This window comes from Anomalospiza imberbis, chromosome 3 (genome assembly GCF_031753505.1).
Source record: "Anomalospiza imberbis isolate Cuckoo-Finch-1a 21T00152 chromosome 3, ASM3175350v1, whole genome shotgun sequence".
NCBI classification, from domain to species: Eukaryota; Metazoa; Chordata; class Aves; order Passeriformes; family Viduidae; genus Anomalospiza; species Anomalospiza imberbis.
This window is the reverse complement of record NC_089683.1, coordinates 11,692,656-11,716,509: the sequence shown is the minus strand read 5'-3', so window position 1 is coordinate 11,716,509 and position 23,854 is coordinate 11,692,656. Positions and strand designations below refer to the sequence as shown.

The window sequence follows — 23,854 nt, the reverse complement described above, 5'->3', positions numbered from 1 at the left end:
AAACAGTAAAATTTCTTTCTCCTCACATTCAACTTTTTCAACTTACACTTCTTGCAAGAGAACTCCCTTGCAATTCTTGTCCTGAAATAAACCACAACAGTATTACCTCATGCTCATAGGGGTGAACAAAATGAACTGTCGATGCCGCTGAAAATCAGCCCTCTCCAGAATCATGTCAATGGCAATTCTTCTGTTAAGCATATCCTAAAGACAAAAGATTTGTCAGGAAGTGGTACTGAAAGTAATAAATACATTAGAAAGTATAATTCTAGAAAACCTATCAGAATTAATTGCTATACAGTCAAGGCTGGCTAAAGAAAATCCCTAAATAAGACTAATAAGAACTAAGAAAACCTGGAGAAACTTTAGGGTAAAAATCTAAAAGCTACAAATTATAGCCTGGGAAATTCTTAGACTGTACTTTTTAGCATACACAGGCAATGGAAAGCTTCTATCAGAAAAACCACGCATTCATCTACTTACAGTGTTTTTCTATCACTGATGTGCATATAGTACTTCTTACTTTATTGCTATGCTGAGATGAACTGTACTTTAGCAAAATAATATTTCCTATAAAATCCTTCCTGAAAAATCACCTGAAAGGATTTAAGGGCTCCATGAAACCTATGATATTATGATATTATAGAGCTTGTTTTTATTAGGATTATTATTGCTATTGTCATTATTAATATTTGGAATGGAACCTTACACATTAGGCTTACTGAAAAGGATGTGCAATAGGAAGCTGTTACTAGGAGGGACCAACAAAGCTCTACTGCTGTGCACTGCTCCTCAGGAAAGCAGAGATCTCCCACAAAATCACACCGTGGAGTCCTCATGTGGTGGGGCCCCGTGATTACACCAAGACTAACCACAGAACGTGTGGACAGTAAGGCTGCATTACTGGCACTGCGGTGGAAAGACAAATTGTGTGGAATAATTTACAGAATAGATGACATGCAAGCTCTTTGCAAGGCCTACACTTCTGAATATCCAGCTTTTTCCAGAAAGACGGATAAACTTCTGCACAATTAACTTTTAAAAGAGGATCTAAGATTTGAAAGTTGGCTGAAAAACAACTGCTTCACTACCTTAGATGCATACTGTTCTTGAAATTCTTTAATAGAAACTATATTATCTTTCTTCCCTCTAAGTGATTTCTAGTAAATAAATTATTGATGAGAAAGGGACACTGAGACAAAATAAAATAAGCCAGTATCAAATCTTTGTCTCACAGAAGTAAATATTTTCTCAAACTCATACCACCCTGCATATTTAATAAGTAGGAAACAAATCTTAAAAAAAAGAAAATAAATTTCAAAATGGGTTAGTGGCCTGTCCAGGAAAGCTGTACACAAAAACAATCACTTTTAGCTAACATTAGTATTTATTGTTCATTATTCTGCATTCCAACATCTTGGAAACATGTTCCTACCTGAAGTATGAGTTTCTATAAAATGTTCCAACATTTTATAGTTGCAACAGTGAACCCAATTGTTATATTTGCTCTGAAAAAACCCCACACTGATCCCAAAATTGTAATAAATCAAAGTACATGCCAAGCCCAGAATGTCCCAGCAATATGGAGAGTCAACCTCTGACAAATACAGAGCCAGCTGATTTATTATTTTTGTGCTGAAGAATGGTTTGAGCACATAAATTAACAGAAAGGCTCATATTACTGGATACCAACCTCAGACACACATTAAACTTCAAAAGTCACCAAACAAAGGGAACAAGATCACTAAGAAATTTTGCTTTGGGGGATTTTGATTTTGGTTTGGGGGCTTTTTATAATGTACAGTCAACCATACAGGTTTTAAATCTAATCAAATACAGTATACAATCTAATCAACTATTTCACTAATTTATACAAATCTGAATGGGAGATATAGTTTAAGTTTAAACTATACCATGTAGACATCAAATTCATCCATGCATCTGAAAGGAGATTCAGAAATGTTCCACAGAGAAAGAATGAAACAAACTGTGGAGAAGGAACGTTCACCTCCTGATAAGGATCTCAGATCACTACGGGCAGCTTTATCGTCATCTCGAGGCTGAACCTTGAAGTAAAAATATTGGAGCAATTTTTAAATCTGAGATTTAACATCAAACACATTATACTTGAACAGATCACTTGAAAATGCTTTTCTGTATTCCACTGCAACTGCTATTCTGGAATGGGATAGCTCCTAAACATTTAGTAACACATTTCTAGGATCACTGCAATTTCTTCTATCACAGTCATACACACTGAACAGACTGAATGACTCTGCTAGAGTTTTGTTATTCAAATCTCTATTTCTAATAGCTGTTACACAGTGCTTAATAAATGTCAACATAACTGTTTACATAACAGTAAAATCCCATGGTTACCAGCCACAATAGAAAAGCAGGTAATTGATTTACAGACGAATTTTAAATGAGGAAGGGGTTCTTTACATGGAATACATGAAACATTGTGAACAGCCATTTGTTACATTGATTATGATGACATCTTGTGGCACCCCTTCTGTAAGATGAAACTTGGGCATTTTCTTGCTCTGCTAATTGCATTGCCTTTAACAAGTTAAGCAGGCAAATAAGGATTATTTTGAAATGGAATCATTTTTTTTGCAGGGAATTGTTTTCTTTTTGCAACTTACATTCCATGACAAAACACAGATGTCTTTTTTGAGATATGTGAGATGTCAGCTATTAAAAATATATATTCTGATAAAGCCAAGTAATGACCTGATATTTTATGGACTGAGTTTAGTGTATCTTCAGATACACGTGCCTCACCTGTCTAATTAGGACTGTGACACATATTTATGTTGCTACTGCACATTTTTCCCCTTAATCCCTAAAACTGAAGTCTGCCACAGAAACAAAAGTAAATAAATCCATGATAAATCTTTTTGGGATGTATGTTAAAAGATACACAGAAAAAAAACCTATTGAAGCTTTCCTGCATTAAGTTGTTCAAATAACAACTAGAGCCATTATAGAATCACACAAATACTGCTTAACTTCCTATCAATGATTCAGGAATGAGTTATTTTGAAAGACTGGATAACCAATCCACATTTACTCCTTGTAATCTAGCAACTACTTAAAATGGCAATGTTTTCTGTCCTTGCTTGTTTTCAACAACATCCTACTGCCACCAAATGGGACGAAACAGACTTATCCAACATTCTGGATAAGTGTTAGGTAAGTTTGATGTGATTAAGCAGACACTTCTTCACTGAGGCTTTTGGAAACTCTTCCAGCGTGTCCTGCTCAACAGACAAAATCTAGCCATTTTGACATACTTTTTCTGCTGAATCATTGTTACATAAGTTCTTTTACACACTATGCATACATAATATGCCCACTCTTAAATTTAACCTTTGCAATGACTGGTTTTGCTAGTTATAGAACTTCATCAGTGTTGTTATCCTAAAACAATCACTGGTAATCTCTACTGAGGTCTACTGATTGGAATAATTGATATTAAAACCAAGATGGGAAGGGTAGGGAGTTTCCAAGCAGCATAACTGGTGGGCATGACAGTCTTCATAGTTTCTTAACCAAAACATAGAAGTCCAGCAATTTCTTGGTGAGGTTCCTATGGCTGCATATTTCAAGCATAACACTCCTAACATTTCTATACATTATACTTCACAATTTCCTACTTGCAATCATAACTAACTCTTTTATATGATTAAACTGATTACTTGATCAGAATATTTATAACACTACAACTTAGTGTGTATCACATTTTGCAGAGGGGAAAACAATTTATTCTATCATTTGCAACACATTTCTAGTATCTGAGACTAAAACAGATAATAATTAATTATTTATTATAGTAATTGAAGTAATATAACAGAACTTACTGTTATGGAAAGTGTCTCATTCTTGTGATCAAAAGTTATATGTCCAGAGCAACCTCGAACACGTAATAAAAGCTCAAAGTGGAGTTTGCATTGTATAGAAAGTCTCCTTAAATCAAGCAAACAAACATTAGGGGAGTAAGTTTTTAAATACATGAAAAAGTGACAACAGATTTTCATCAACAGTTCCGCATCATTAAGTATTAAGCCCTCCTCCAATAACAACATTTCCCCAAAATCAACTGCACTCTCAAGTGGATGACATTAGACATACTGGAGAGAATTTATTTGAAGGAATGCAACAACAAAATCTTCATGGATAGGGATAAGACATTAAGGGACTGAAGCACGAAAGAAGGAATGGAGAAGAAGCTGTCAAATTATAGAATCTGAATCAAGATCTTCAAAATTTTTCAGCACACAGCAGAGGAGAATTGTTTGGCCTAAAATGAAATTAATTATAATCAATATAATCACTGATTATAATCAATAAAAATGAGTGACAGCCCAGATTATTTCAAGTCCTCGTTTGTTACTGACATTTTACTGACCAAAACCAGAATTCAAACAGAACTGCCTTGGATGAAGTCAGCACAGTTGAGGTCCTTGGGATGAAGCAAAATACAGGCTCCACTATCTCATTGCTTTTCCAGCTGTCATTCCAGGCTGCCTCTAAACTCTCAGGCATAATAAGATTGAAACTGAGAGCAAGCTTAGGTTAAAAAGTTGTGAACACTGTCTTAAACTCACCTTAGGAATTGCCGATACACTTTGAGCCTCTCTGTCATTACTTCATCCAGCACCGCAATAAATCTCCTTAAGTTCTTCACTTTATTGCTTGCATCCTCATATCTTTCTTTTGCATAATGAAATTGCCTGTTTTAATTAACAGAAAGGTAAGGAGTAATATGCATTGCATTAAAACTGAGCTATTGCTGTAAATGCTGAAAATCATTTTGATAACCAAAATATTAAAATGAAAACTTTCTTGAAAGTGAAAGCTAAAAGCATTCGATAAGTAAGACACTGTTCACAATGAAATGCAGATGAAAATTAAATCTTAATTCTATTTTTAATTTTTTGAAAATAAACTCTTTCACCAAGAAGAAGGAATGACTGGTTTCTCAATGCTCAAGAATATATGAGGGGAGTGCTTCCCTGAAATACACTCAAGGAGCTCCCCAGCTTGTGCATTAGTTACTCAAACTAGAATTATGCTTAATCCTCAATGCATCACAAAGCAACGGCGAGTTAAATTTGTGTTGTCATAACTGGGATACTTCAAAACACTAAGAGGATATCTGATTATTGGTAACATCATATATATAGCACGGATGCTGCTTAAAATCACTGGAAGGTGTTTCAGGACTCTTAAGCCTGTTCAGTACTGGGAGAATAAGTACAAAACATTTCCAGAGCTTCACAGATAGCTTAAGTAGTAAAAACACACATGAACACACAGTGAGTCAGTAAGAAAACTCTTCTTTCCCCTCTCTTTTCCATCCTACCTGAAATTAGACAGTAAAGATGACTTACTGTATTATTTCTTCTCTGTTTCCACGGTGTCTGCTTTCTAAATTTATCTTCTCTCTCAAGCGATTCATTTCTGCATCAAGACTTTTAACAGTTCTGCTGACCTTGATGGGTTCTGAGAAGATTTGCCTTGCTTTTGCCTTTTTTTCCTAAAGGAATGTTTGAAACTCAAATAATTGTCACATTTTTCAAAAATCTGTTTAGTCTTCACAACAAGTATTTTATGCTACAAACTCCAAGCAAGAACGGTATTTTTGTGTTCTTTCTGTTTTCATTACAGCAAACCCAGTTAACAATTTTATCGACAACATTTATACATGGGTAGTTATTTGAGTGCCAAGAACTGTATCCAAGATTTTTAATACAGTCATAGTTATTTAGCTAATGCAGATAAATAAGGAACCAAAATCACCATATTTAAATGGGCAGTCTTCCAAAAGTCTTTATGGATGTGATTTCAGAGTTAGTTAATAAAGCTTGATTAAGTAAGTCTCAAAAGACCAGATATGGGGCCTGTACAAGGAAAACCCTACCATCCAAGAAACCAAAACAATATTATTCAATTTAACTTAAGCTGCAAATTTTAAGTAATTTTAATCTTCTCATTGTAAAAGACAGAAGAAATGGTCCTAGATGGATGAACCCTAATTTATCTGTCAAGAGAGAACTGGTGTCCTATCAGAAAAAAAGAGGCCTCAATTCACTTACATAAAATTACTTTACTTTCTTTACACAGTCAGTGTAGGACATAGCTGAGAGAGTACTCAGTGCAGCTGAGTATATTAATATGGTCTGTATGTTATACAAGTGGAATGATTTATTATTAAATATTAGAAGAATCATGACCACCTGACTTCAATGGCTAAAGAAACCCCACCACACATACCTCTAATTCCTTTTCTTTGGAAACTAGTAAATCTTTGTGCTTATTTATGCAAGCCACGTGTTCTCTCTGTTTGTCTTCATAGTGCTGCAAACTGCGTTTACTGTTTTCCACTTCTGACTCAGCCTGGTTTAATTCAGCCTGTTTGGAACAAATCACAACGTGAGCTGTTTGGGGTAGATTCCTGAGAATCTCTCTAGTGTTTACTGACTTCTTACAGGTTGTTCTAACTTATTTTGCTTTCAGTAACACTACTTCTAGAGTCTGGGAGCTTTAACAGCAGCTTATGAGAAAGTCTATGCTCAATTCCGAAAAGGAACAAATACATGCAATGATTTTAGCAATTATATCTTGAGGTGATGTTTTAATCTTTAAAAAAAGCTATGCTTTCTCCTAAAGCTCAAAAAACTGCATTTATTTTTTACACTACATTCTATCTGGAACTTCTGATGCCTGTGTGATATCAGCCAGAACTGCAGTTCTGTGTGAAAATTCAGTGTCCTGCTATACCTGCAATATAAAATCATAGAATCATAGCATAGTCAAGGTTGGAATAAACTTTTTAAGACCATTAAGCACAACCATCAACCCAAAACCACCACCATACACACCACTAAACCACATCCTCCAGTAAAACAGCCATACATTTTTTGAATGCTTCCAGAGACAGTGATTTCACCACTTGCCTGGGCAGTTTGTTCCAATGATTTACAACCCTTTCCATGAAAATTTTTCTCCTCATATCTAAACTAAACCTTTCCTGGTACAATTTGAAGCCATTTCCTCTCCTTCTGTCACTTGTTACCCAGGAGAAGAGACTGAGCCCCACCCCGCTACAACCTCCTTTCAGGTGGTTGTAGAGACTGGTAAGGTCCCCCTCGAGCCTCCTTTTCTCCAGGCTAAACAGCCACAGCTCCCTCAGCTGCTCCTCACAGGAACTGTGCTCCAGACCCTTCACCAGCAACCTCTATTCAGTATTGATGCTGTTGAAGTGGTATATCTTTCTAGAGAAGCAAAGAGGTATAAAGAATGACATAAATTAGGACGTATTTTCTTCTTCATCCCTGTTAACTAGATGGCTTGTCTTAACAAAAATAAAAAAACACCAAACCAAACAGAAAAATACCAACAAACAACTCAAAAACCCCAGAACAATAAACACGAAAACCAACACCAACAATAACATATGCTCTTACTTTTTTCCAATCCTATCTTAAAACCACAACCTGCTCTATGTCACCAGTTAAATAAACAACTGTAGAACACTTAACAACACATCTGATTTAAAACCTCTTCAGGAGTTTCAGTGCTTCCCTCAACTGTGTTCAGTACTCTAAATAACAACAGCAATAATGTTTTCATATTCTGAATAAATCTCTTTCCATACAGAGTGGTTCTTTTAAAATAGATCATATTTCTAGAATTTCCATATTAGATACATTAGAACTAACACATTTATCTATCTGTTGCTTTACTGCCCTGTTTCCTTACTCTTTTTGTTTGCTATTTTAATTTGGGCTGACTACACAGCAATTTACAGTTTAAATGAGACATGTGAGAGATTCCCATAGTGATCTTTTAAGTTTTCTTCATTTCATCCTTCTACAAGTTTAAAGTACTATAAATGTCCTGAACTCTTATTTATGTTTTCTATTTTCAAACCATAATTTCTTCTAGCCAAAGTGAGATTGCCTTCCATTTGCCAATATCAAATTTTTTATGTCACCATTCTGCTATTTATCTTAATTCTTGCTATTTCTCTGGCATTTCCAGGTGCCTTCTGTAGTCTTGAACAATTAAAACTATATACTAGTACCTTCTGTGATTATGTAACTTCATAAAATAACAACCAATTCATCTAGAACTTCAAATGATATTTTGAGAAATGAACAGTTATGAATATTCTTAGCCAAGGTTTCTTAGAAACAAACAAGCAAAAACAACAAATGTGGTGCATGAGAAAGGAAAGTCAGGAAACTTTTTCCTGCCTTGTCACTCCATGACTAAAGATACCTTGAAATGAACTCTCTTTAAACATAAAACACTACAGTGAGTACTCGTAACAATCAACATCACCTTCAAAATATTGCCAACCATATTTTCCAACATGTTCTAGATGGAATGCTCCATTTCCATTTTCTAGGTAGACCTTAAGTATATCAGGCAACAAGAAGTTCTCTTCTCCTGCCTCACCTCTTCTCTTCTTAACCTCATTCACCTTGACACACAAATGGAACAAATCAAAAATACAATATAAAATTACTGTTACCTTAATTGGGCCAGCAATTTCTTCTACTTGATGAATTTTTTCTTTCACTTCTTCTAATTTTTTTTCAGCTGCTTGGAGAGTATTTTTCAGTTCTTCCATTTTTCTGCGTTGTAGCTGCATGTCTTGTTTTACAGATTCCATCCTACCCTTATTTTCTTCAGCTTCTTCTTGCTGTCAAAAGGTATTAAAGTTAAGAATAGTACAAGGATACACTTTTGTAAACTACTACAGATTTTTTTAGTATCAGTATTAGGGTACAGTATTACATGAAGTACTCTATAACTCTAGTATAGGAGCAGTTCAATGTAATGGTCACTGAAGTCCAAAGGAAGAGGCTGACGGATCTTGTAGGAGACCACTAAATCAAACTGCAAAGTAAAAGTGGAACTTCATATTTATGTGACTGAAAATCAAGAGGATTTTATTTCGGAGTTGTGATGAAAGACTGAAAAGAACAAGGTAACTTCCCTCTGGATCTGTGGCCAATATACAATGCAATGCAGAAGAGTAAGTGGATTGTGGTTGTCTTCTGGAAAATAACATCATTCCTAATTAATTATCATCATAAATACCTTCTGATTCAAAAAGACAAATATTGCAAAACCTGGGGGAAAAAAAATTAAATCACCAAAAAAAAATAAAATCACTCAATTTACAGAAGTGTTTAGAATTATGGAACGTGTTCAATTCTTCACTATCCACTTTTGCTTGTTTCAAAACATTGCCAACATTAAAAGACATTATCAATACACTGATTAGACATAATTGCAGAATCTAATCTTACTAATATATGGATGTCCGCTGACTGGTGCTCTTCCATATTTTCAAGATCTGCTATCTCTGCATTTGCTGTTCTTACTTTTACCTGGGAAGAAAAAGAAAATACATGTTCTGAAGCTTAACTAAAGAAAAAAGTTCACATTTGTTCATTTAATTCATGATAGGAAAGAAGATACTTGTATTTTTTAGCTTCATTAGTGACTAACAAGAGACACAATTCTTCACACCCACCTGTGGGATTCATTTTCGTGAGATATAACTTGTTCTGAAAGTCGTGTGCTTTAATTTCTTAAGTTATCATATTTCCATTCATTATGACAATTTAACAAAATACACTTTATTTTTTTTCCAAGTATTTATCTTCAGCATTTCAGTCTACATGCTAGGGGGTTTTCTTCTGCTTCTTACTCATTATTTACTGTATATAACCTTATATAGTATTGTAAGAGACAGTTCAGAGTTTCCCTCATCTGCCTCACGATCGTCGTAAGGACAGAGACTAAGACCCTGACGACCCTGACTGGAGTTCTGGCCTGGCTGAGGTGGACGCTTGCCAAGTGATTGTTTGCAGATGTGCTTGCTGTGCCGCCACCGTACACTGCTTCGAGCAGGGACTGGCAATTACCGGCTTGCTCTGTACGCTTGCACCTGCTTCCCAATTCCCGCTCATCACAATAGCCCATTAATTTCCCCACCTCTTGGCCACGGAAGATCCCTCATCTGCCTCATGACCGCCATCAAGGACGGAGATTAAAACCCCCCACCAAGGACTGAGACTGAGACCCTTAAGATTCTAACACAGGGGCGCTGGCCTGACTGAAGCGGGCTATCTGCCAAGTGTTGCCTACAGGTGTGTTTGCTGGACCAAGAAACAATGGGTCCTGCTCACTGCTGGGACTGGTTGGTCCTTTTTGGAACTGGACTGCCTGTCCACCGTCCTGTACCTGTTCCCTCGGCATACCGTCCTGTTCCCTCCCCTGGAGGAAGACTATAAAGACCCGAGTCAACCCAAGACTTCAAGATTCTTCCCGACGTGACAAGACGGATCTATTGGCTGGACCATGAAGATTTCGTCTCTCTGTTGGTAGCTATTTCCCTTCCCCTCTTTCTCTCTCTATCCTTTATCTCCTTTCTAATCCTTCTATCGCATTTGCTGTGGGCACACAATAAAAGGTGCATTTGCTTTGATTAATATTAAAAATCCCCTTTGTGTTGTTTCTGCACTCTGAGATCGGTAAAACGAGCCGTCACAACTCCCGCTTGTACTAGCAGATCGTGACAAGTATGTATTAGCTTACACTGCCTACCTAGAGCACCACTGGCCACCACAAATATATATAGCCTACCCAGAAGTACCAGAGACCACAGAAAGGAAACTAACAGCTGTAAAATGGTTTATAGACAAATTAAAATTAAGAGAACTTAAAGAAGAAATATTCAGTGTATCAAGATCGGTTAAGAATATACCAGAAGAGCATGAAGATAAAGAAGATTCTGGGAATGAAGAGGCAAGGCTCAACAGAAATAAAGGAGGGAGAAGCATTATGTGATGCAAGTGTCTTTTCTATGCAACAATTTACTACTAGTGTCAAAAAAGCAGTAGAAATTTTTAAGATTTAGCACAAGGTGGGGAAAGATACCAAACAGAAACAACAGCATATGTAAGGATTGATGTGGCCTCTATCATTCTGTCCTCAATTATGAGAGCATACAACAAAAAACAAAGCAAAACATGAAAGCAAAAAAAAAAGTAAGGATAAAAATCAAAAACTACCAGGCACTCCAGATAGATTGCAGAAGTCAAAATGAAATAGGGAAAGACTGAGGAGTTTCTAAAAACTAACACTGTACCTATTTTTACCTGTAGTTGTTTTTGGTGTCGCCGATGACCATAGAGATGATCTTCAGTCTGCCTAATCTCATTTTCAATGGAATGTAAGCGTTGCTGAGAGGCTGTCAACTGTGCCCTTTTGTTTTCAATTTCCTTATCCAAGTGACTTTATAAACAAAGTGATATTGAGATGTTACATACTACACATATATTATTTGTGACACACGCATACAGAAATACACCAAAAAAAAATTACATGCATGACAAAACAAAGGGTAAAAATGCAGTCCTTTATAACCAGACTACATCATTCCTCCATAGCAAAGTTGGTAATGGAATGCCTGTAACACTACCAAAGTTAAGATAATCTTTGAGTGAAATTTAGTATATACTGACATGAACAAACTACAATTAACTGACACATTTAAAACTTTTGAGTTTCTAGAAATAAATTTTAACATTCAAATCAGTTTATACTATCAACTATTAATACTAAAATTGCCTAATATGTCTCTAATATAATCTGAGCCTCAAAATGAAAGTATTCTATTGTCACAAATTTCCTTGGTGACAGCTCAAGTTAGTCATCTTTGAAGTACATTTTGCTTTTTCAACTACCATTTTGAAAGCAATGAGAGAAAAAAACCCTAAAAATATAAAAAGTGATGAAATTCTCAAAGATACCTACCATGAATGAAGTCAAAAGCCTGAGGAAACACAGATGCAAAGTTTGAAACCAACAGGAGGATGTGTGCTAACAACTTTGGTTTGACTAGTCAGGCCTCCCTTGCAGTAAACTATGACATCACTGTTCAAGTATTATATTTTTAAAGAAACAGCCTTGACTCCATACTCTTTTTGACCAAGCATAAAAAAGAAGGTAGCTAGATTTCCTGAAGTATTGAGCACAGAAAATCCCTGCTTGGTGGGTAAGATCTACATGCCACAAGCTGAAAGATAACTAAATACAATGCAAGTTTGTTCCTATCGCAAAAAGGCACTGAAATTAAGAGATTTTCTAGAATTCTCAGAAAGGAAATGTAAATCTCAGAAAGAAAATGGAGAGACTAGAGAGTAGTGTACATGCAAATAGACAAGTATGCAATTCCACTATGCATGCCAACAAGCACACTTTTTGCAAACATGTTACAAGATGCTAACCTGATTTCTGCTTCAACATCTTGACTTAGGAACTGGGGTCTGACAGAATTGGAAGAGTAATAGCGTCGTTCAAATACTTGATCACCTTCAGCAGTGAAAGCTTCTTTGCAGTTTCTTGGGGGCCGATTGCACTGCATTACCTCACGAGCCTTACGGCTATTCTGAAAAACAAAATGGCTTTATAATACCAGCAGAAATGTAACCCTAATTAAAGATAAGAATTTACAAGTTGTCTAGATGTTTTCACCCAGAAATAATTTCAATTCCTAATGAAAACACAGTAATGAAAGAATGTGAAAATTATATGTAATGTCAAGAATGTACTTTTCTTAGTTGAGTAGGACATTTATGTTCTCAAGAACCCACTAAGTTTAACTGGTCATTTATTTGTGAATTCCGTAGTCTAATCAGTCCCTTAGAATTTGCCTTGGGGAAAAAAAAATCACTAACCAGAAGGTCGCTATGCACAGATATATTAAACTGTCAAAAGGAAAATAAACATAGAGGAAACAAGCTCCCAAAACAAGGTAAGAAGGATATCAAACAATATTCAACTAAAGTTCAGGGAAACATGTTGGTAAAAAACCCCAACACTGGCAGTGCCAGACTAAGTGGTCACAAGTGCCATTGCCCAAGGCAATCATGTTATCTATTCCAATGTATCAATTTTTCCACAGAATACTGCTTTGAGATTTAGTTGATATTGTTCGGGTAGGGCTCAAAGATAATAATGTTATGAAAATCACTGGTTAGTTCAGGCAGAAAGGGAAGAACAATCCCAACATTCCTGCCGTGAGAAAAGCCTATAAAGTTCAGCTGTCATGTAACCCACTCAGTGACAGCTGTGCTTGATAAACAGTCAGCTCTGCTTTAGACAGAATACAAACTGCCTCTTTCAAGTAAGAATGTCAGAGGATAAACTGGGGCAAGAGATTTTGGAGAAAAGTAAAATTCACAAAAAGTAAGGATCATTAATTCTGCTTACTTAGAGAATACCTTGCCTTCTCTAAATAAAAACATATACACCTTATTTTGATCTTTAAACATTTTACCTGTATTTTATCTGCAGGAGCTAGTATCTTCAGTACTAACAGAAAATCGAAAACCAATTAAGATCAGAAATCAGATAGTGTCAGAAAACTTAGCTACCTGCTGCTAGGTACACCTAGTAGGGGTAGTTGGAAATTTTGGTAACTCCTGGACTACCCAAAAGCAGCACATTCTGAACCCACCAATTAACAGGGACATGAGACAGAGCCAGCAGTTAGGAGGCTGATTACACACACATGGAACATTTAGACTGGGAAACTACACCACTTAGAGGCCCAGAAAGGTAGTGGCAACCCAGGACCAAAACAGGGAAGGTCCTGAAACACATGGGGCAGAGAGGAGAGCAAAACTTCCTCTACCTCTTTTACCCATTACAGACACTACTAGTGAAGACATCATAAATGCTCCACACATTTCTTTAAAGATTAACAGGAAGTATAAAGCCTTACTTTAATCAGCAGGACTGTTTCTATACCCCTCATATCAATCAAACAATTGGCAACCACTGGACTGTCTATTTCCAGTGCTGTCAGAACTGATGGGAATTCTGGATGATAAACAGCTCTGAAAAAAAAGAAAAAAGCCACCAATCATAAAACTCACACAAGATTTAAAAAAAAAAATTACAAATAGTTCTTTTCAACCATCAAGGCTAAGCAATAAAATTCAAAACATACTTACCTCTGACTAGTATCATAAATTCTATTCTGAAATTTATTTACAATTATTTGAGGTCTATGTCCACGTGTATAATATTTTGACATCAGTAACTGGAGAACTCTTTCATCGCTATGATTATCACAGCAAAATGCCTGAAGAAGACCTTTCAAACAGGATTCGATAGCCAAGATCAGTTCAGGATCTTTTGGATGAATCAAAGCACCTAAATAAATGTAAGAAGCAAGGCTTTAGGTGCTGTGTTCCATGAAAAAACATTCAGTAGGGTATTTTTACCACTCAAGGTTCTTGTTTTGTTGTATTGCAGGTTTTTTTAAGAGTCTAAAAGAAACCTTTCTTATAGGTAGAAAATAATTAAGAGGTTGACTAAAAGTTAAAAGATTCTACAACAGACCTGAGAACACAAACATATAATTTCTCTGCCTAGAGACACCTACACATAGTTGGAGGTCTGTATTGTGTTCCATTAGGGTACCAATTTTATGGCAGCTTAGCAGAAATGTATCAAGGCAAAGACAGCTTGTCAACAATTTAATGCTTTAAGGACGAAGGCAGTGGAACAACTACACTGCAAATTAACAAACATGAAGATTTCCTTTATATCACCTGTCTTCAGTAGCACATATTCTTACCCTGCAGTATATGCCATGTACTTTACATCCAGAATATGCTGAAACCTTTCCTCCCATTCTCAAACTGAAAATAACAGCCATTGTCAGAGCTGGACAGAAGACAAAGAACAGCCAGCTTCCCAAGAAAATCTCAGTTGGGTCTGTCTGACCAGTTCCATGTAAAACATCTCAAGTTTGAGAAATGCACAAGTCAGCCACTGGACACTTTGAACAAAATCTATCCAAGACCTGGACAGTGATATTCACTGAGGAAAAAGCAGTCAAAGCACACTTCTCTGATGCCTTGAGGATGTGGGGGAGTTGGAGGGATGCACCAAAAGTTTACCATTGTAAAATACCTCAACAAAAACAGCTGGAAAATGAGGAAAGCCAGTAGCTGTTAGTGAATGCATAACAGAAGCAAAAGATAACCTACCAGTGTAAAACCTTTAGTCCACGAAGTACAGAAGAAAAAGATGTATCTGAAGTTCCTCAAAGAACAAAGTTTTCTAAAAGACCACTACTCACATTAGCAGTACAAAAATATCCCATGAGAAAATATGTTTCAGAAATTATTCTTACCTAAAGGTCCAAGAGGTTTCTTTCTAAAGTCTCCTTGTTTATGGGCTACTTCAATTGCTTCAAGAAATGCTGGTACATGTGGTCCAAATCTTTTCAAAGTGTTTGTTTTACTATCTTTCAGGTCTCTCAGCTGTTTCTGCTGGGCATCCAGTGCTTGTTGCACTTCACTGCTTTCTCTCCTAAGGTAACAGATTTATAAAGCCTAAAGTGCACTAAACAGTATTTATAGAGCCTAAAGTGCACTAAAATAATTATAAAGCCTTGTTTTTCAATTACTAATAGCATTGTGTATCAAGATATCAGTAGTTCAATGTAAAGCTAAGTACACACATGCAATAATAATTTTATAGTTTCAAGAAACATGAGGGAAAAAAGCAAGAGAGAAAATTACTATTTTGCAACAGTTTTACAAGACGTTTTTATTTTTAACAAATTATAATAAAATTATTTTATTTCTAGTTATAGGTTTCAATTTCACGGTCTTCAAAGATCTTCAACAAAACACACAGTAAGCATTGGTTACAATAATTAATAAGCGGCATTTAAATTAATACACCAGGTGCAATAAGGAACAATTCTCAAATCCTTTAAGACAATAATTGACATTGCCATAATTCCCTTCAGTAATCATTGTTCAGGTTTCCAAATCAAAGCCAGAGTGCTTTTTTTTCCCTATCTCGGGTATGGGCTAAATTATAAAATAAAGTATTTGAACCACTTTGCCTCAAAGCCTCCATGAATCTGCCTTAACTATAGAAGCAGTAATTACTCCTAAGTGTACCTATTCTCTTATAATGTGAAAAAGAAACTGGAGCCTAACACCTCAGGCATCACAAGTACATTAGAAGGGATACAGAAAAGAAGGGATTCTCTCTAACTTGAAACAGAGGCAAACAATTACAATCAAAAAGCATAACTTACCTGAGTCTAGAATGTTCTTCCCTACACTTAGATATAGACTGCTGAAATTGATCCAACTGCTGACCAATCATTATTTCTTCATTGTGGAATGCCTTCAACTGTTCCCTTAAGTATGCAATTCTCCTTTGTCTTTCCAATTTCTCAGGCTCTGAAACATGATTAGCACTAGAAAAAGAACATACGTCCATATTTTAAAACCATACTGATTATTTACACATGACATGAATTCCACTACTTGTAGCATACAGAAGATTTACTCATTCAGTTACATTTAAGATTCTGTTAAGTTGCAAGATCTACATAGCAATAATGCAGTATTTTTTAAATTTCTAATAATATGTAACTCCTCCCAGTTACATTCCTACTGCATTTAGTTTAAGACATATTTGTTTTGCACTATCATGGAAGCTAGACAATATCTATTATCACCAAAACTAAACCAAACCAAACCAAAACAACCCCAAAACAAACAAAAAAAATCCACTTTTGCTACCCAATTGCCTCTTCTTTTGACATTCTAGTCAAAATCTTGGTATGTAAAGAAGCAGGATCAGAAATATTCAGGTATTTAACTGGACCCTGCTAAAGACTAAATAATATTTTTTGTTACTGCAGGTTTTCTCATTAATCAGAAAAGCTCACTTCTTTTCCACCCAGGTCTTAATAAACATACACCATAATCACTGTATCTGTATTTACCAGCTTTTCAGTTCTTCAATTCGTTTATGTAGCTGTTCACTGTCTTTTTCCAGACGTTTTAACTCTGTTTTGGAACGATTGTAAATGATCTATCAAGGAAATAGGATACAGTAGTTTAAGAAACAGAAGTAGTAATTTCCAAAAGAACTACAGTTTTGAGTAAATACTGAACTGCACCAAACCAGACAAACATAACTTGATTTTTAAAAATTGCATCTATTTATTTATTTTGACCTAAGCTTAACACTGTTTAGTAACTATGCAAAGGCATAAACACCAGGGCTCCTGAACAGACACTACTTGCCAGTCAGGCAGGAAACTGAACCTGTTCTGAACTCACCATGGACTCAAGAAGCCAAGACACAGGTGTAGAATTACAGATGGGTAGAGCATGGACAAGTTTATAGCTTTAAATTGGTATGAACTTTGAAAGGGTTTTTTTTTTTGCCTACCTCAGTTTCATTGACTGTTTTTCTTTTTGCCTGCACTTCAGCCTTCAAAGAAATACACTGAGGATGAAGGGCTTGTGCTTCTTCACTTACTGTTATCAATTTGTCTTGTATTGCTTTGTACCTTTTTTCTGCTTCATTCACTTTTACCTTTGGTGAAAAAAACAACAAAACAAGTAGCATTGGAACAAAATTTTCTTCAAAACCTCTTAATGTTAAAAGACAAATATCTCTCAAAAGAATCCATCAGACACATTTCAATTGTTTGAGTTCTGTTGGGTTTAAAACAAAAGAGCAAGACATTGCCACTAAAGATATGCTAAGATGAAAACTCATAAATGTTCATTCTTGGGAAATCAGCAGACTACCAAATCTGTGATGCAGACAGCAACCTTTTTTTCTATCTCAAGGTTTACTCAAGCACAGGACCTTTAATACAATAAGGTCAAGTACCAAGACAACAAAAGGAATGAAACCAGGGTCTAGACAATGTTCCTTCATCGCTTCATAGACATGCTGACCATAAAGCAAAAATGCCTCAATTGTGAAACAAATACTTTTTAAAAGAAAGAAAAAAAACTCATAAAAACATTTAAAAAAAAAAAGGAAAGTAAGTGCTAACAAAGAAAGTTTGGAGGAGTTTTAATAGACTGAAAAGTTTTGGGGCTGTTCAGCCTGAAGAAGTGGAGGTTGCATGAAGACCTCACAGCAATATTTCGGTAGCTGAAGGGGGGCGAAGGAAGCTGGAGAGGGGACTTGCGACCCGGGATGCAACAGGGACTCTTCATTATCTGTATTGATATGACAAGGAATAATGGGTTTAAACTGAACGAGGGGAAATTTAGGTTACACATAGGGAATGAATTCTTTACTGTGGGGGTGGTGAGGCAATGGCACAAGCTGCCCAGAGAAGCTGTGGATGCCCCATACCTGGATGTGTTCAGTGCCAGGTGGGATGGGGCTTTGGGCAGCCTGATCCAGTGGAAGGTGTCCATGTTCACGGCAGGGGGATTGGAACTGGATGACCTTTAAGGTCTCTTCCTACCCAAACTATTCTATGATTCTACATTCAAAATAATGATGCCTGTTTCTCTGCACAAAATGTGTTTCATATGCGAATCGGAATGTATGACAAAATTATTCTTTCTTGCTACCTACAGAAGTCTTAAGAACCATCCCAAAACTTCCCAAGGTCTCCTGAATTCACTGCTTTTTTCTAAAGGCAATGATACCCAAGAAAACCTTCACAACATATTTCTGACTTGGGGGGTGACTATAGCTAGAGTGATATATGGTTTAGACCATATACATACCTGGCATTCTTCTACCTTCTGAAGGAGCTCTGTATTTCCCTCTTCAGCTTTGACGCCTTCTTTGAGCATTTCTACTTCTTTTTCCATCTCACTCACCTAAGGAAGCCTATATTAGCATATGCACAGCAGACTGGGAATGAAGCACATTTCACATGAACAAACATATTTTAGCAAGACATTTACCACTGCCCATGCCATTTGATGTTTCAAATCTTCGAGACGACTTTGCATGTCATTCACAAATGCGATGCTTTTGAAAATTTCCTTCTTTTCCAAATAAAGCTGCTTAAGTTCTTCAAGACGCTTAAAAAAGAAAACAGGGGTTCAATCATGACTGCAAAAAGCTGTGATGCAATATAAAATTTTGGAAAGATTTGGGGTTTGTGAAATTTAATGTCACTGAGATCTAATAAAACCAAAACTATGCAGTTTTACTCCTGTACTTCCTTCACTGCTCAGATCTGTCCTAATAATTACTTTAACTTTTACATACCTCTTCCCCTTGTTCTATCTGAACACGGGTATTTTTTTTTGTTTTCTCAATAAATGAATAATCTTCTTTCATTTGTTCCAGCTGAGTTGCCTTCATAAAAAACTAAAAAGGAATAAACAGATGCAGATGTGAGATCAGCACCTTATCTAAGTGGACCTTCAATATTTACGACAGAATGACCATTCATCCCAACATCCTACATGTTGAATGATATTCAAAGTGAAAAATCTGGTCAGGTTGTGGTGGTACAACTTTGACCCCCTCCTCGGGCCACAATGTGATATTTGAAATGTTTGTTAGCCCCAGCCTTGATGAACAGAAGCTGGGCTCAGCTCCTCTTGAGTTTATCAGAAACACTCTCTATTCCCAGGAACTTACAGTGTCTGACAAGCTCCTCTTTCTAAATGAAGAGCCTTTGAAACTTCTTTTGCTTGCCTGACTAACAACCCAAATGGAACATCATTTTTGTTACTGAATCTTCAAAGAAAGTTACTGACCCGAATTGTGGTCAGGCCTAAAGCCCACCCTCTTGTGACCAATGAACAACGGTCCCAAGTGAGACCCACTGACTTCTTCTGGACCACAGTGGGCTGTGACAGCATCCCCCTCTGAGTGAGACACCACTGTGAGCCAGTGAACTCTCAAGTTTACTTGGAGGACTGCTGCCAGAAGCTGACAGAGCCTGGGCTGATACCCCTGACTCCTCAGGGATCACCCTTCACCAGCTGAGAAGATCCAAAGGCATTTGACATGAGTACTTCTCTGAGCTGCAGGGGAATTTTTCACAGGTACACAACTAGTACATACTCTTAAGGTCTATTTACATACAAGTGTGTACATGGTATAGCAACCACAGTATGAATGTTCCTTAAGATTCTTAGGTACTTAGATTAGTAAGAAAATTAGGCCTTCAAGTGAGTTACCACTGTGCTATTGTAAACTCTTTAAGAATCGTCTGTCAAATTGTTGAAAGCAGGCTACCAATTAAGTACTGTTAAATTAATGCATGTCAGAACCTTCAGGCCTAAACTGTGGTCAAGTCCAGAGCTCAGTTTGACAAGTGGGTCCATTCTGAACCTTGTGATTTAATGGGAAGGTCTGCCTTACTCCTTTCTATCCTTACCTTTTTCCCATTCTAATCTGCATATAGATAATTTTAGGCTGATTTTGGTTTCAGATTGATTAATTTCAGGTTTTAGTCCAGTTTTCCTCTTGTGCATCTATATGAGTAGCAGAGCGAACCTTGCCAATGAACCTAGCCACAATTTCACTTTAATATTAAACCTGCTTTAGCTGATACCTGTGCCAGTGGTTCCTTGGGTGACTTAAAACACTCATTTCCAATAGGGGTATTTCTGAATAATGAACTAACTCAGCAGAGACCTAAAATTTAAATGTGTCCATCTCTTCAGAGAGAAGAATCTTCAAAAATATTGTTTGTGCAAGTGGATGATTGGTGTTATCAGATAGTGCACTGGCTCTGGTTGGGATGGAGTTAAATTTCTTTACAGCAACTGTTACAGTTTTTTATTTTAGATGCGTGATCAAAAAAATACTGGCTATACACTCCTATTTTAGCTGTTGCACTGAGGCCTCCTGTTTCTCACTTTGCCCTCTCAGTGAATAGACCAGCCGGGTGTAGAAGTTGGGGAGGTATAAAACCAGGCAAATGATTCCAAGCAGCCAAAGAGATATGCCACCTCAGAAAATGTCATTGTGATGGTTTAGCCCCAGCCACTCACTCATTTTCCCCTGGGGCATGATAGGAAACAGAATCAGAAAAGTAAAAGCAAGAAAACACGAGTTGAGATAAAAATAGTATAATACAGCAAAAGCTGCACACGCAAGCCAAGCAAAACAAGGAATTCATTCATCATTTCCCGGGGCAGGCAGGTGTTCAACCATCCCCAGGAAAGCAGGACTCCATCATGCCTAACAGTGACTTGGGAAGACAAATGCATCATTCAAAACATCCTCCAAGTCCCTCTTCTTCCCCCAGCTCTATATGCTGAGCATGATGCCATATGGTCTGGAATATCCTTTTTGTGAGCTGGGGTCATCTGTCCTGGATGTGACCCCTCCCAAAGCCTTGTGCACCCCCAGCCTCCTTGCTGGTGAGGTTGAAGAGGAAGAAGAAAAAGCCTTAACTCTGTGTAAACCCTGCTCAGCAGTTACAAAACAGCAATAAGGAAAACGTCTCCCCGTAATCAACACTGTTTTCAGCACAAATCCACAAAGTAGCCCTCTAAAAGCTGCCATGAAGAAAATTAACTCTAACCCAGCCCAAACCAGCAAAGTCACGCTCAGCAATAAAAACACGTAAGAGAGGGTTTAGGGGGGTGTCCTAGGTTGACTGTATGATGCTTTTGTCCCCAATCGTCTGTCCTGTTTATGCTGAATAATAAGGTTTGCACCTTTAAGACTTGTTCCAGGAGTGAATGGGGGGAGAAGAAGCGTGCAGTTTGTTTCCAGAAACTGCACTCACTCCTCCACATTCCTCTCCTGGACTGTGTTGTCTGCGGACGGACAGACAGCGAGACAGAGCTCTCCTTTGCTTTTTAGTTAGTTTTAGCTAGCTGAGGCAAAGAGGTACCCTGGACTGTGGCTTTTCCTTTTCTTTGGACCTGCTCAAACCTGCTCTGGACTGAACCCCAGAAGAGCACCGGCAGCTCGCACCTGTGGCCCAGCAGGCCGGGCCTGGGCCGCGGCATTTCCAGCGCCGGAGGGACTGGTAAGAGACTGAGTGAGCCGAGCGGCAGCCCTGGGGGGAAAAGACTTTTCTGAGTTTGTCCCTCTTTTAGAGTGGCAAGAAGATTTTAATGTTTAATATTGTTTAGGTTTTCTTGTTTAATAAACAGTTTTTTCCACTTTTCTCAAGGAAATACTTTTTTTCCCGAAGCAGCTGGGGGGGGAAAGGCCAGTTGAATCTGCTTTCTAGAGGAACCCCTTTAGGGGTACTCTCCCAATTTTGCCCTGAACCAAGACAGGGGGGATTAGACATCCTTTGCTTGGGCACTGGTTGGGCCTCAGTCTACCAATAGGAGGTGTTGAGTGATTCCCTTTGCATCTCTTATTTTGTTTCACTTTCTGTCTCTCTCCTTCCAGCTTTCACTTCAGTGATTACACAAATTTTATCTCATATTTCTATTTTTTTTTTACTTTTACTCTTCATTTCCCATTCCCCCATCCCAAGTTCGGGGGCAGCACAGAAGGGAAGTGAGTGAGTGGTTGTGTGGTATTTAGCTACTTACCTGAGTTAGCCCAAAAAAGGGTATTAAAATTAAGGATTTTTTTTTCCCCCAAATGCTCTAAAAATTTGCAATCAGTATTTTAATGTTTTATGACTATGCTAATTTTTTTTCCTTACCTTGTACTTGTCCCCTTCATTTTTAGTCTGTAAAAACTGTTTACTCATCTCTTGGGTTAAAACAGACACAGGATTATCGACCTGCAAAAATAAATAATTTTCATTTTATTTTAATTGCAAGTTACCATGTAACTGCAAATCCATGAAAGTGAGCACCGTTTCAGTCTTGTAACTTATTACTAAGCTAATGTTGTGAAATCAAGCTTGCTAATCCTCTCACACCTTCAAAAAAACCAAAACATAACAAACAAAACCAGTAACAAACAGAAAATTAAAAAATCCAACTATATCAAATACAAAATAGAACCACAGCAAGGACAACTAAGGAACTGCTTCCAAGAGGATACGTGACTTCTATAAAAACAGTAAGTTCCATTTATTTAACAAAATCAGCATTAGCAATTCTTGTTGTGTCAAAGTATTGCAATAAATGCAATTAATTGACTCATATATTCTTACAGATGTTGGCACAAAATAAAATCAATACATACTAACTGAAATTTCTATTATTTGAAATTCTAAGTTGAATACTTTAAACTTCATATGCACTACCTCATTTTTTATTAATCAATTAGGCAGAAAAATCATATTCAAATTTCTGAAGCAGCAAGAACTGAAATAATCAGCAGAAAAAACTCTCCAGATACAAAAGAAACCTATATATGTCAAGACTTTCATCAATAGGACACACGACTCACAGCTCACAGATGACAGCAAATACTTCTCTGTCTGGGACAGATTCCTATTCTGCACTGCATGAGGTATATATTTCAATTTTCCTTTTGCTGATGAATTTGATCTTTAAATGCTATGGAAGAGGTGCAACTCTCTCCTTTAAAGAATGGTACATTTATTTTAATTGAATAATTATAATATCACATACCAATGCCTTCTTAAATTGCACAGAATTTAAACTCTACAACAACTACCTGTATATTAAAGTGATCCAGTATTCCTATGAGTTCTTCTTTCTTTGAAGAAATTATGGCCCCTATTGGTAAAAAAAACAAAGGAAAAATATCAACAGGTACAATGTCCCAGAGTATTTTCTTCATTGCAGACAACGTAAAAAATGAAATCCATATTTTTGTAACACAGACTTAGTCCTAAACTAGAAACATTGGTTAGGGGTTTGTTTTAATTGTTATTTTTTCAATATATTTTCATTTGCACAGAAAGAATTCTAATTTAAGTACTTCTTTGCTTCATAAACCCTCTGTGACAGAATTCAGATAAATCAGCAAATTCAATAAAACCTCAAAAGACTAAAATCTATGTTCAGCCTCATCACGCAAGCAGATTTTTGTAAAAACAAATACATAATATAACACCTGACATACTAAATAATACATATCAAGAAATACATAATTG

General features: G+C 36.8%; 1 protein-coding gene across 8 annotated transcripts in view; it reads right to left on the bottom strand.

The window, feature by feature from the left end:
* SMC6 (structural maintenance of chromosomes 6) overlaps positions 1 to 23,854 on the bottom strand; it is a 283,990-nt gene that overhangs the window by 246,393 nt on the left and 13,743 nt on the right. For all 8 annotated transcript variants that reach the window (XR_010996977.1, XR_010996981.1, XR_010996979.1 and 5 more), the window contains 21 exons: positions 23,413 to 23,474; positions 22,484 to 22,564; positions 19,117 to 19,218; positions 18,807 to 18,926; positions 18,624 to 18,719; positions 17,314 to 17,460; positions 16,862 to 16,950; positions 16,163 to 16,327; positions 15,242 to 15,420; positions 14,052 to 14,253; positions 13,820 to 13,934; positions 12,321 to 12,481; positions 11,190 to 11,325; positions 9,333 to 9,413; positions 8,549 to 8,719; positions 6,283 to 6,420; positions 5,400 to 5,545; positions 4,614 to 4,739; positions 3,867 to 3,972; positions 1,914 to 2,066; positions 107 to 204 (listed from right to left, as the gene is read on the bottom strand). Coding sequence is in view for 3 of the 8 variants with exons in the window: in XM_068183417.1 (XP_068039518.1) it covers positions 107 to 204; positions 1,914 to 2,066; positions 3,867 to 3,972; positions 4,614 to 4,739; positions 5,400 to 5,545; positions 6,283 to 6,420; positions 8,549 to 8,719; positions 9,333 to 9,413; positions 11,190 to 11,325; positions 12,321 to 12,481; positions 13,820 to 13,934; positions 14,052 to 14,253; positions 15,242 to 15,420; positions 16,163 to 16,327; positions 16,862 to 16,950; positions 17,314 to 17,460; positions 18,624 to 18,719; positions 18,807 to 18,926; positions 19,117 to 19,218; positions 22,484 to 22,564; positions 23,413 to 23,474 (2,674 nt within the window). In the remaining 5 variants the exon portion in view is untranslated. The remainder of the gene's footprint in view (positions 1 to 106; positions 205 to 1,913; positions 2,067 to 3,866; positions 3,973 to 4,613; positions 4,740 to 5,399; positions 5,546 to 6,282; positions 6,421 to 8,548; positions 8,720 to 9,332; positions 9,414 to 11,189; positions 11,326 to 12,320; positions 12,482 to 13,819; positions 13,935 to 14,051; positions 14,254 to 15,241; positions 15,421 to 16,162; positions 16,328 to 16,861; positions 16,951 to 17,313; positions 17,461 to 18,623; positions 18,720 to 18,806; positions 18,927 to 19,116; positions 19,219 to 22,483; positions 22,565 to 23,412; positions 23,475 to 23,854) is intronic.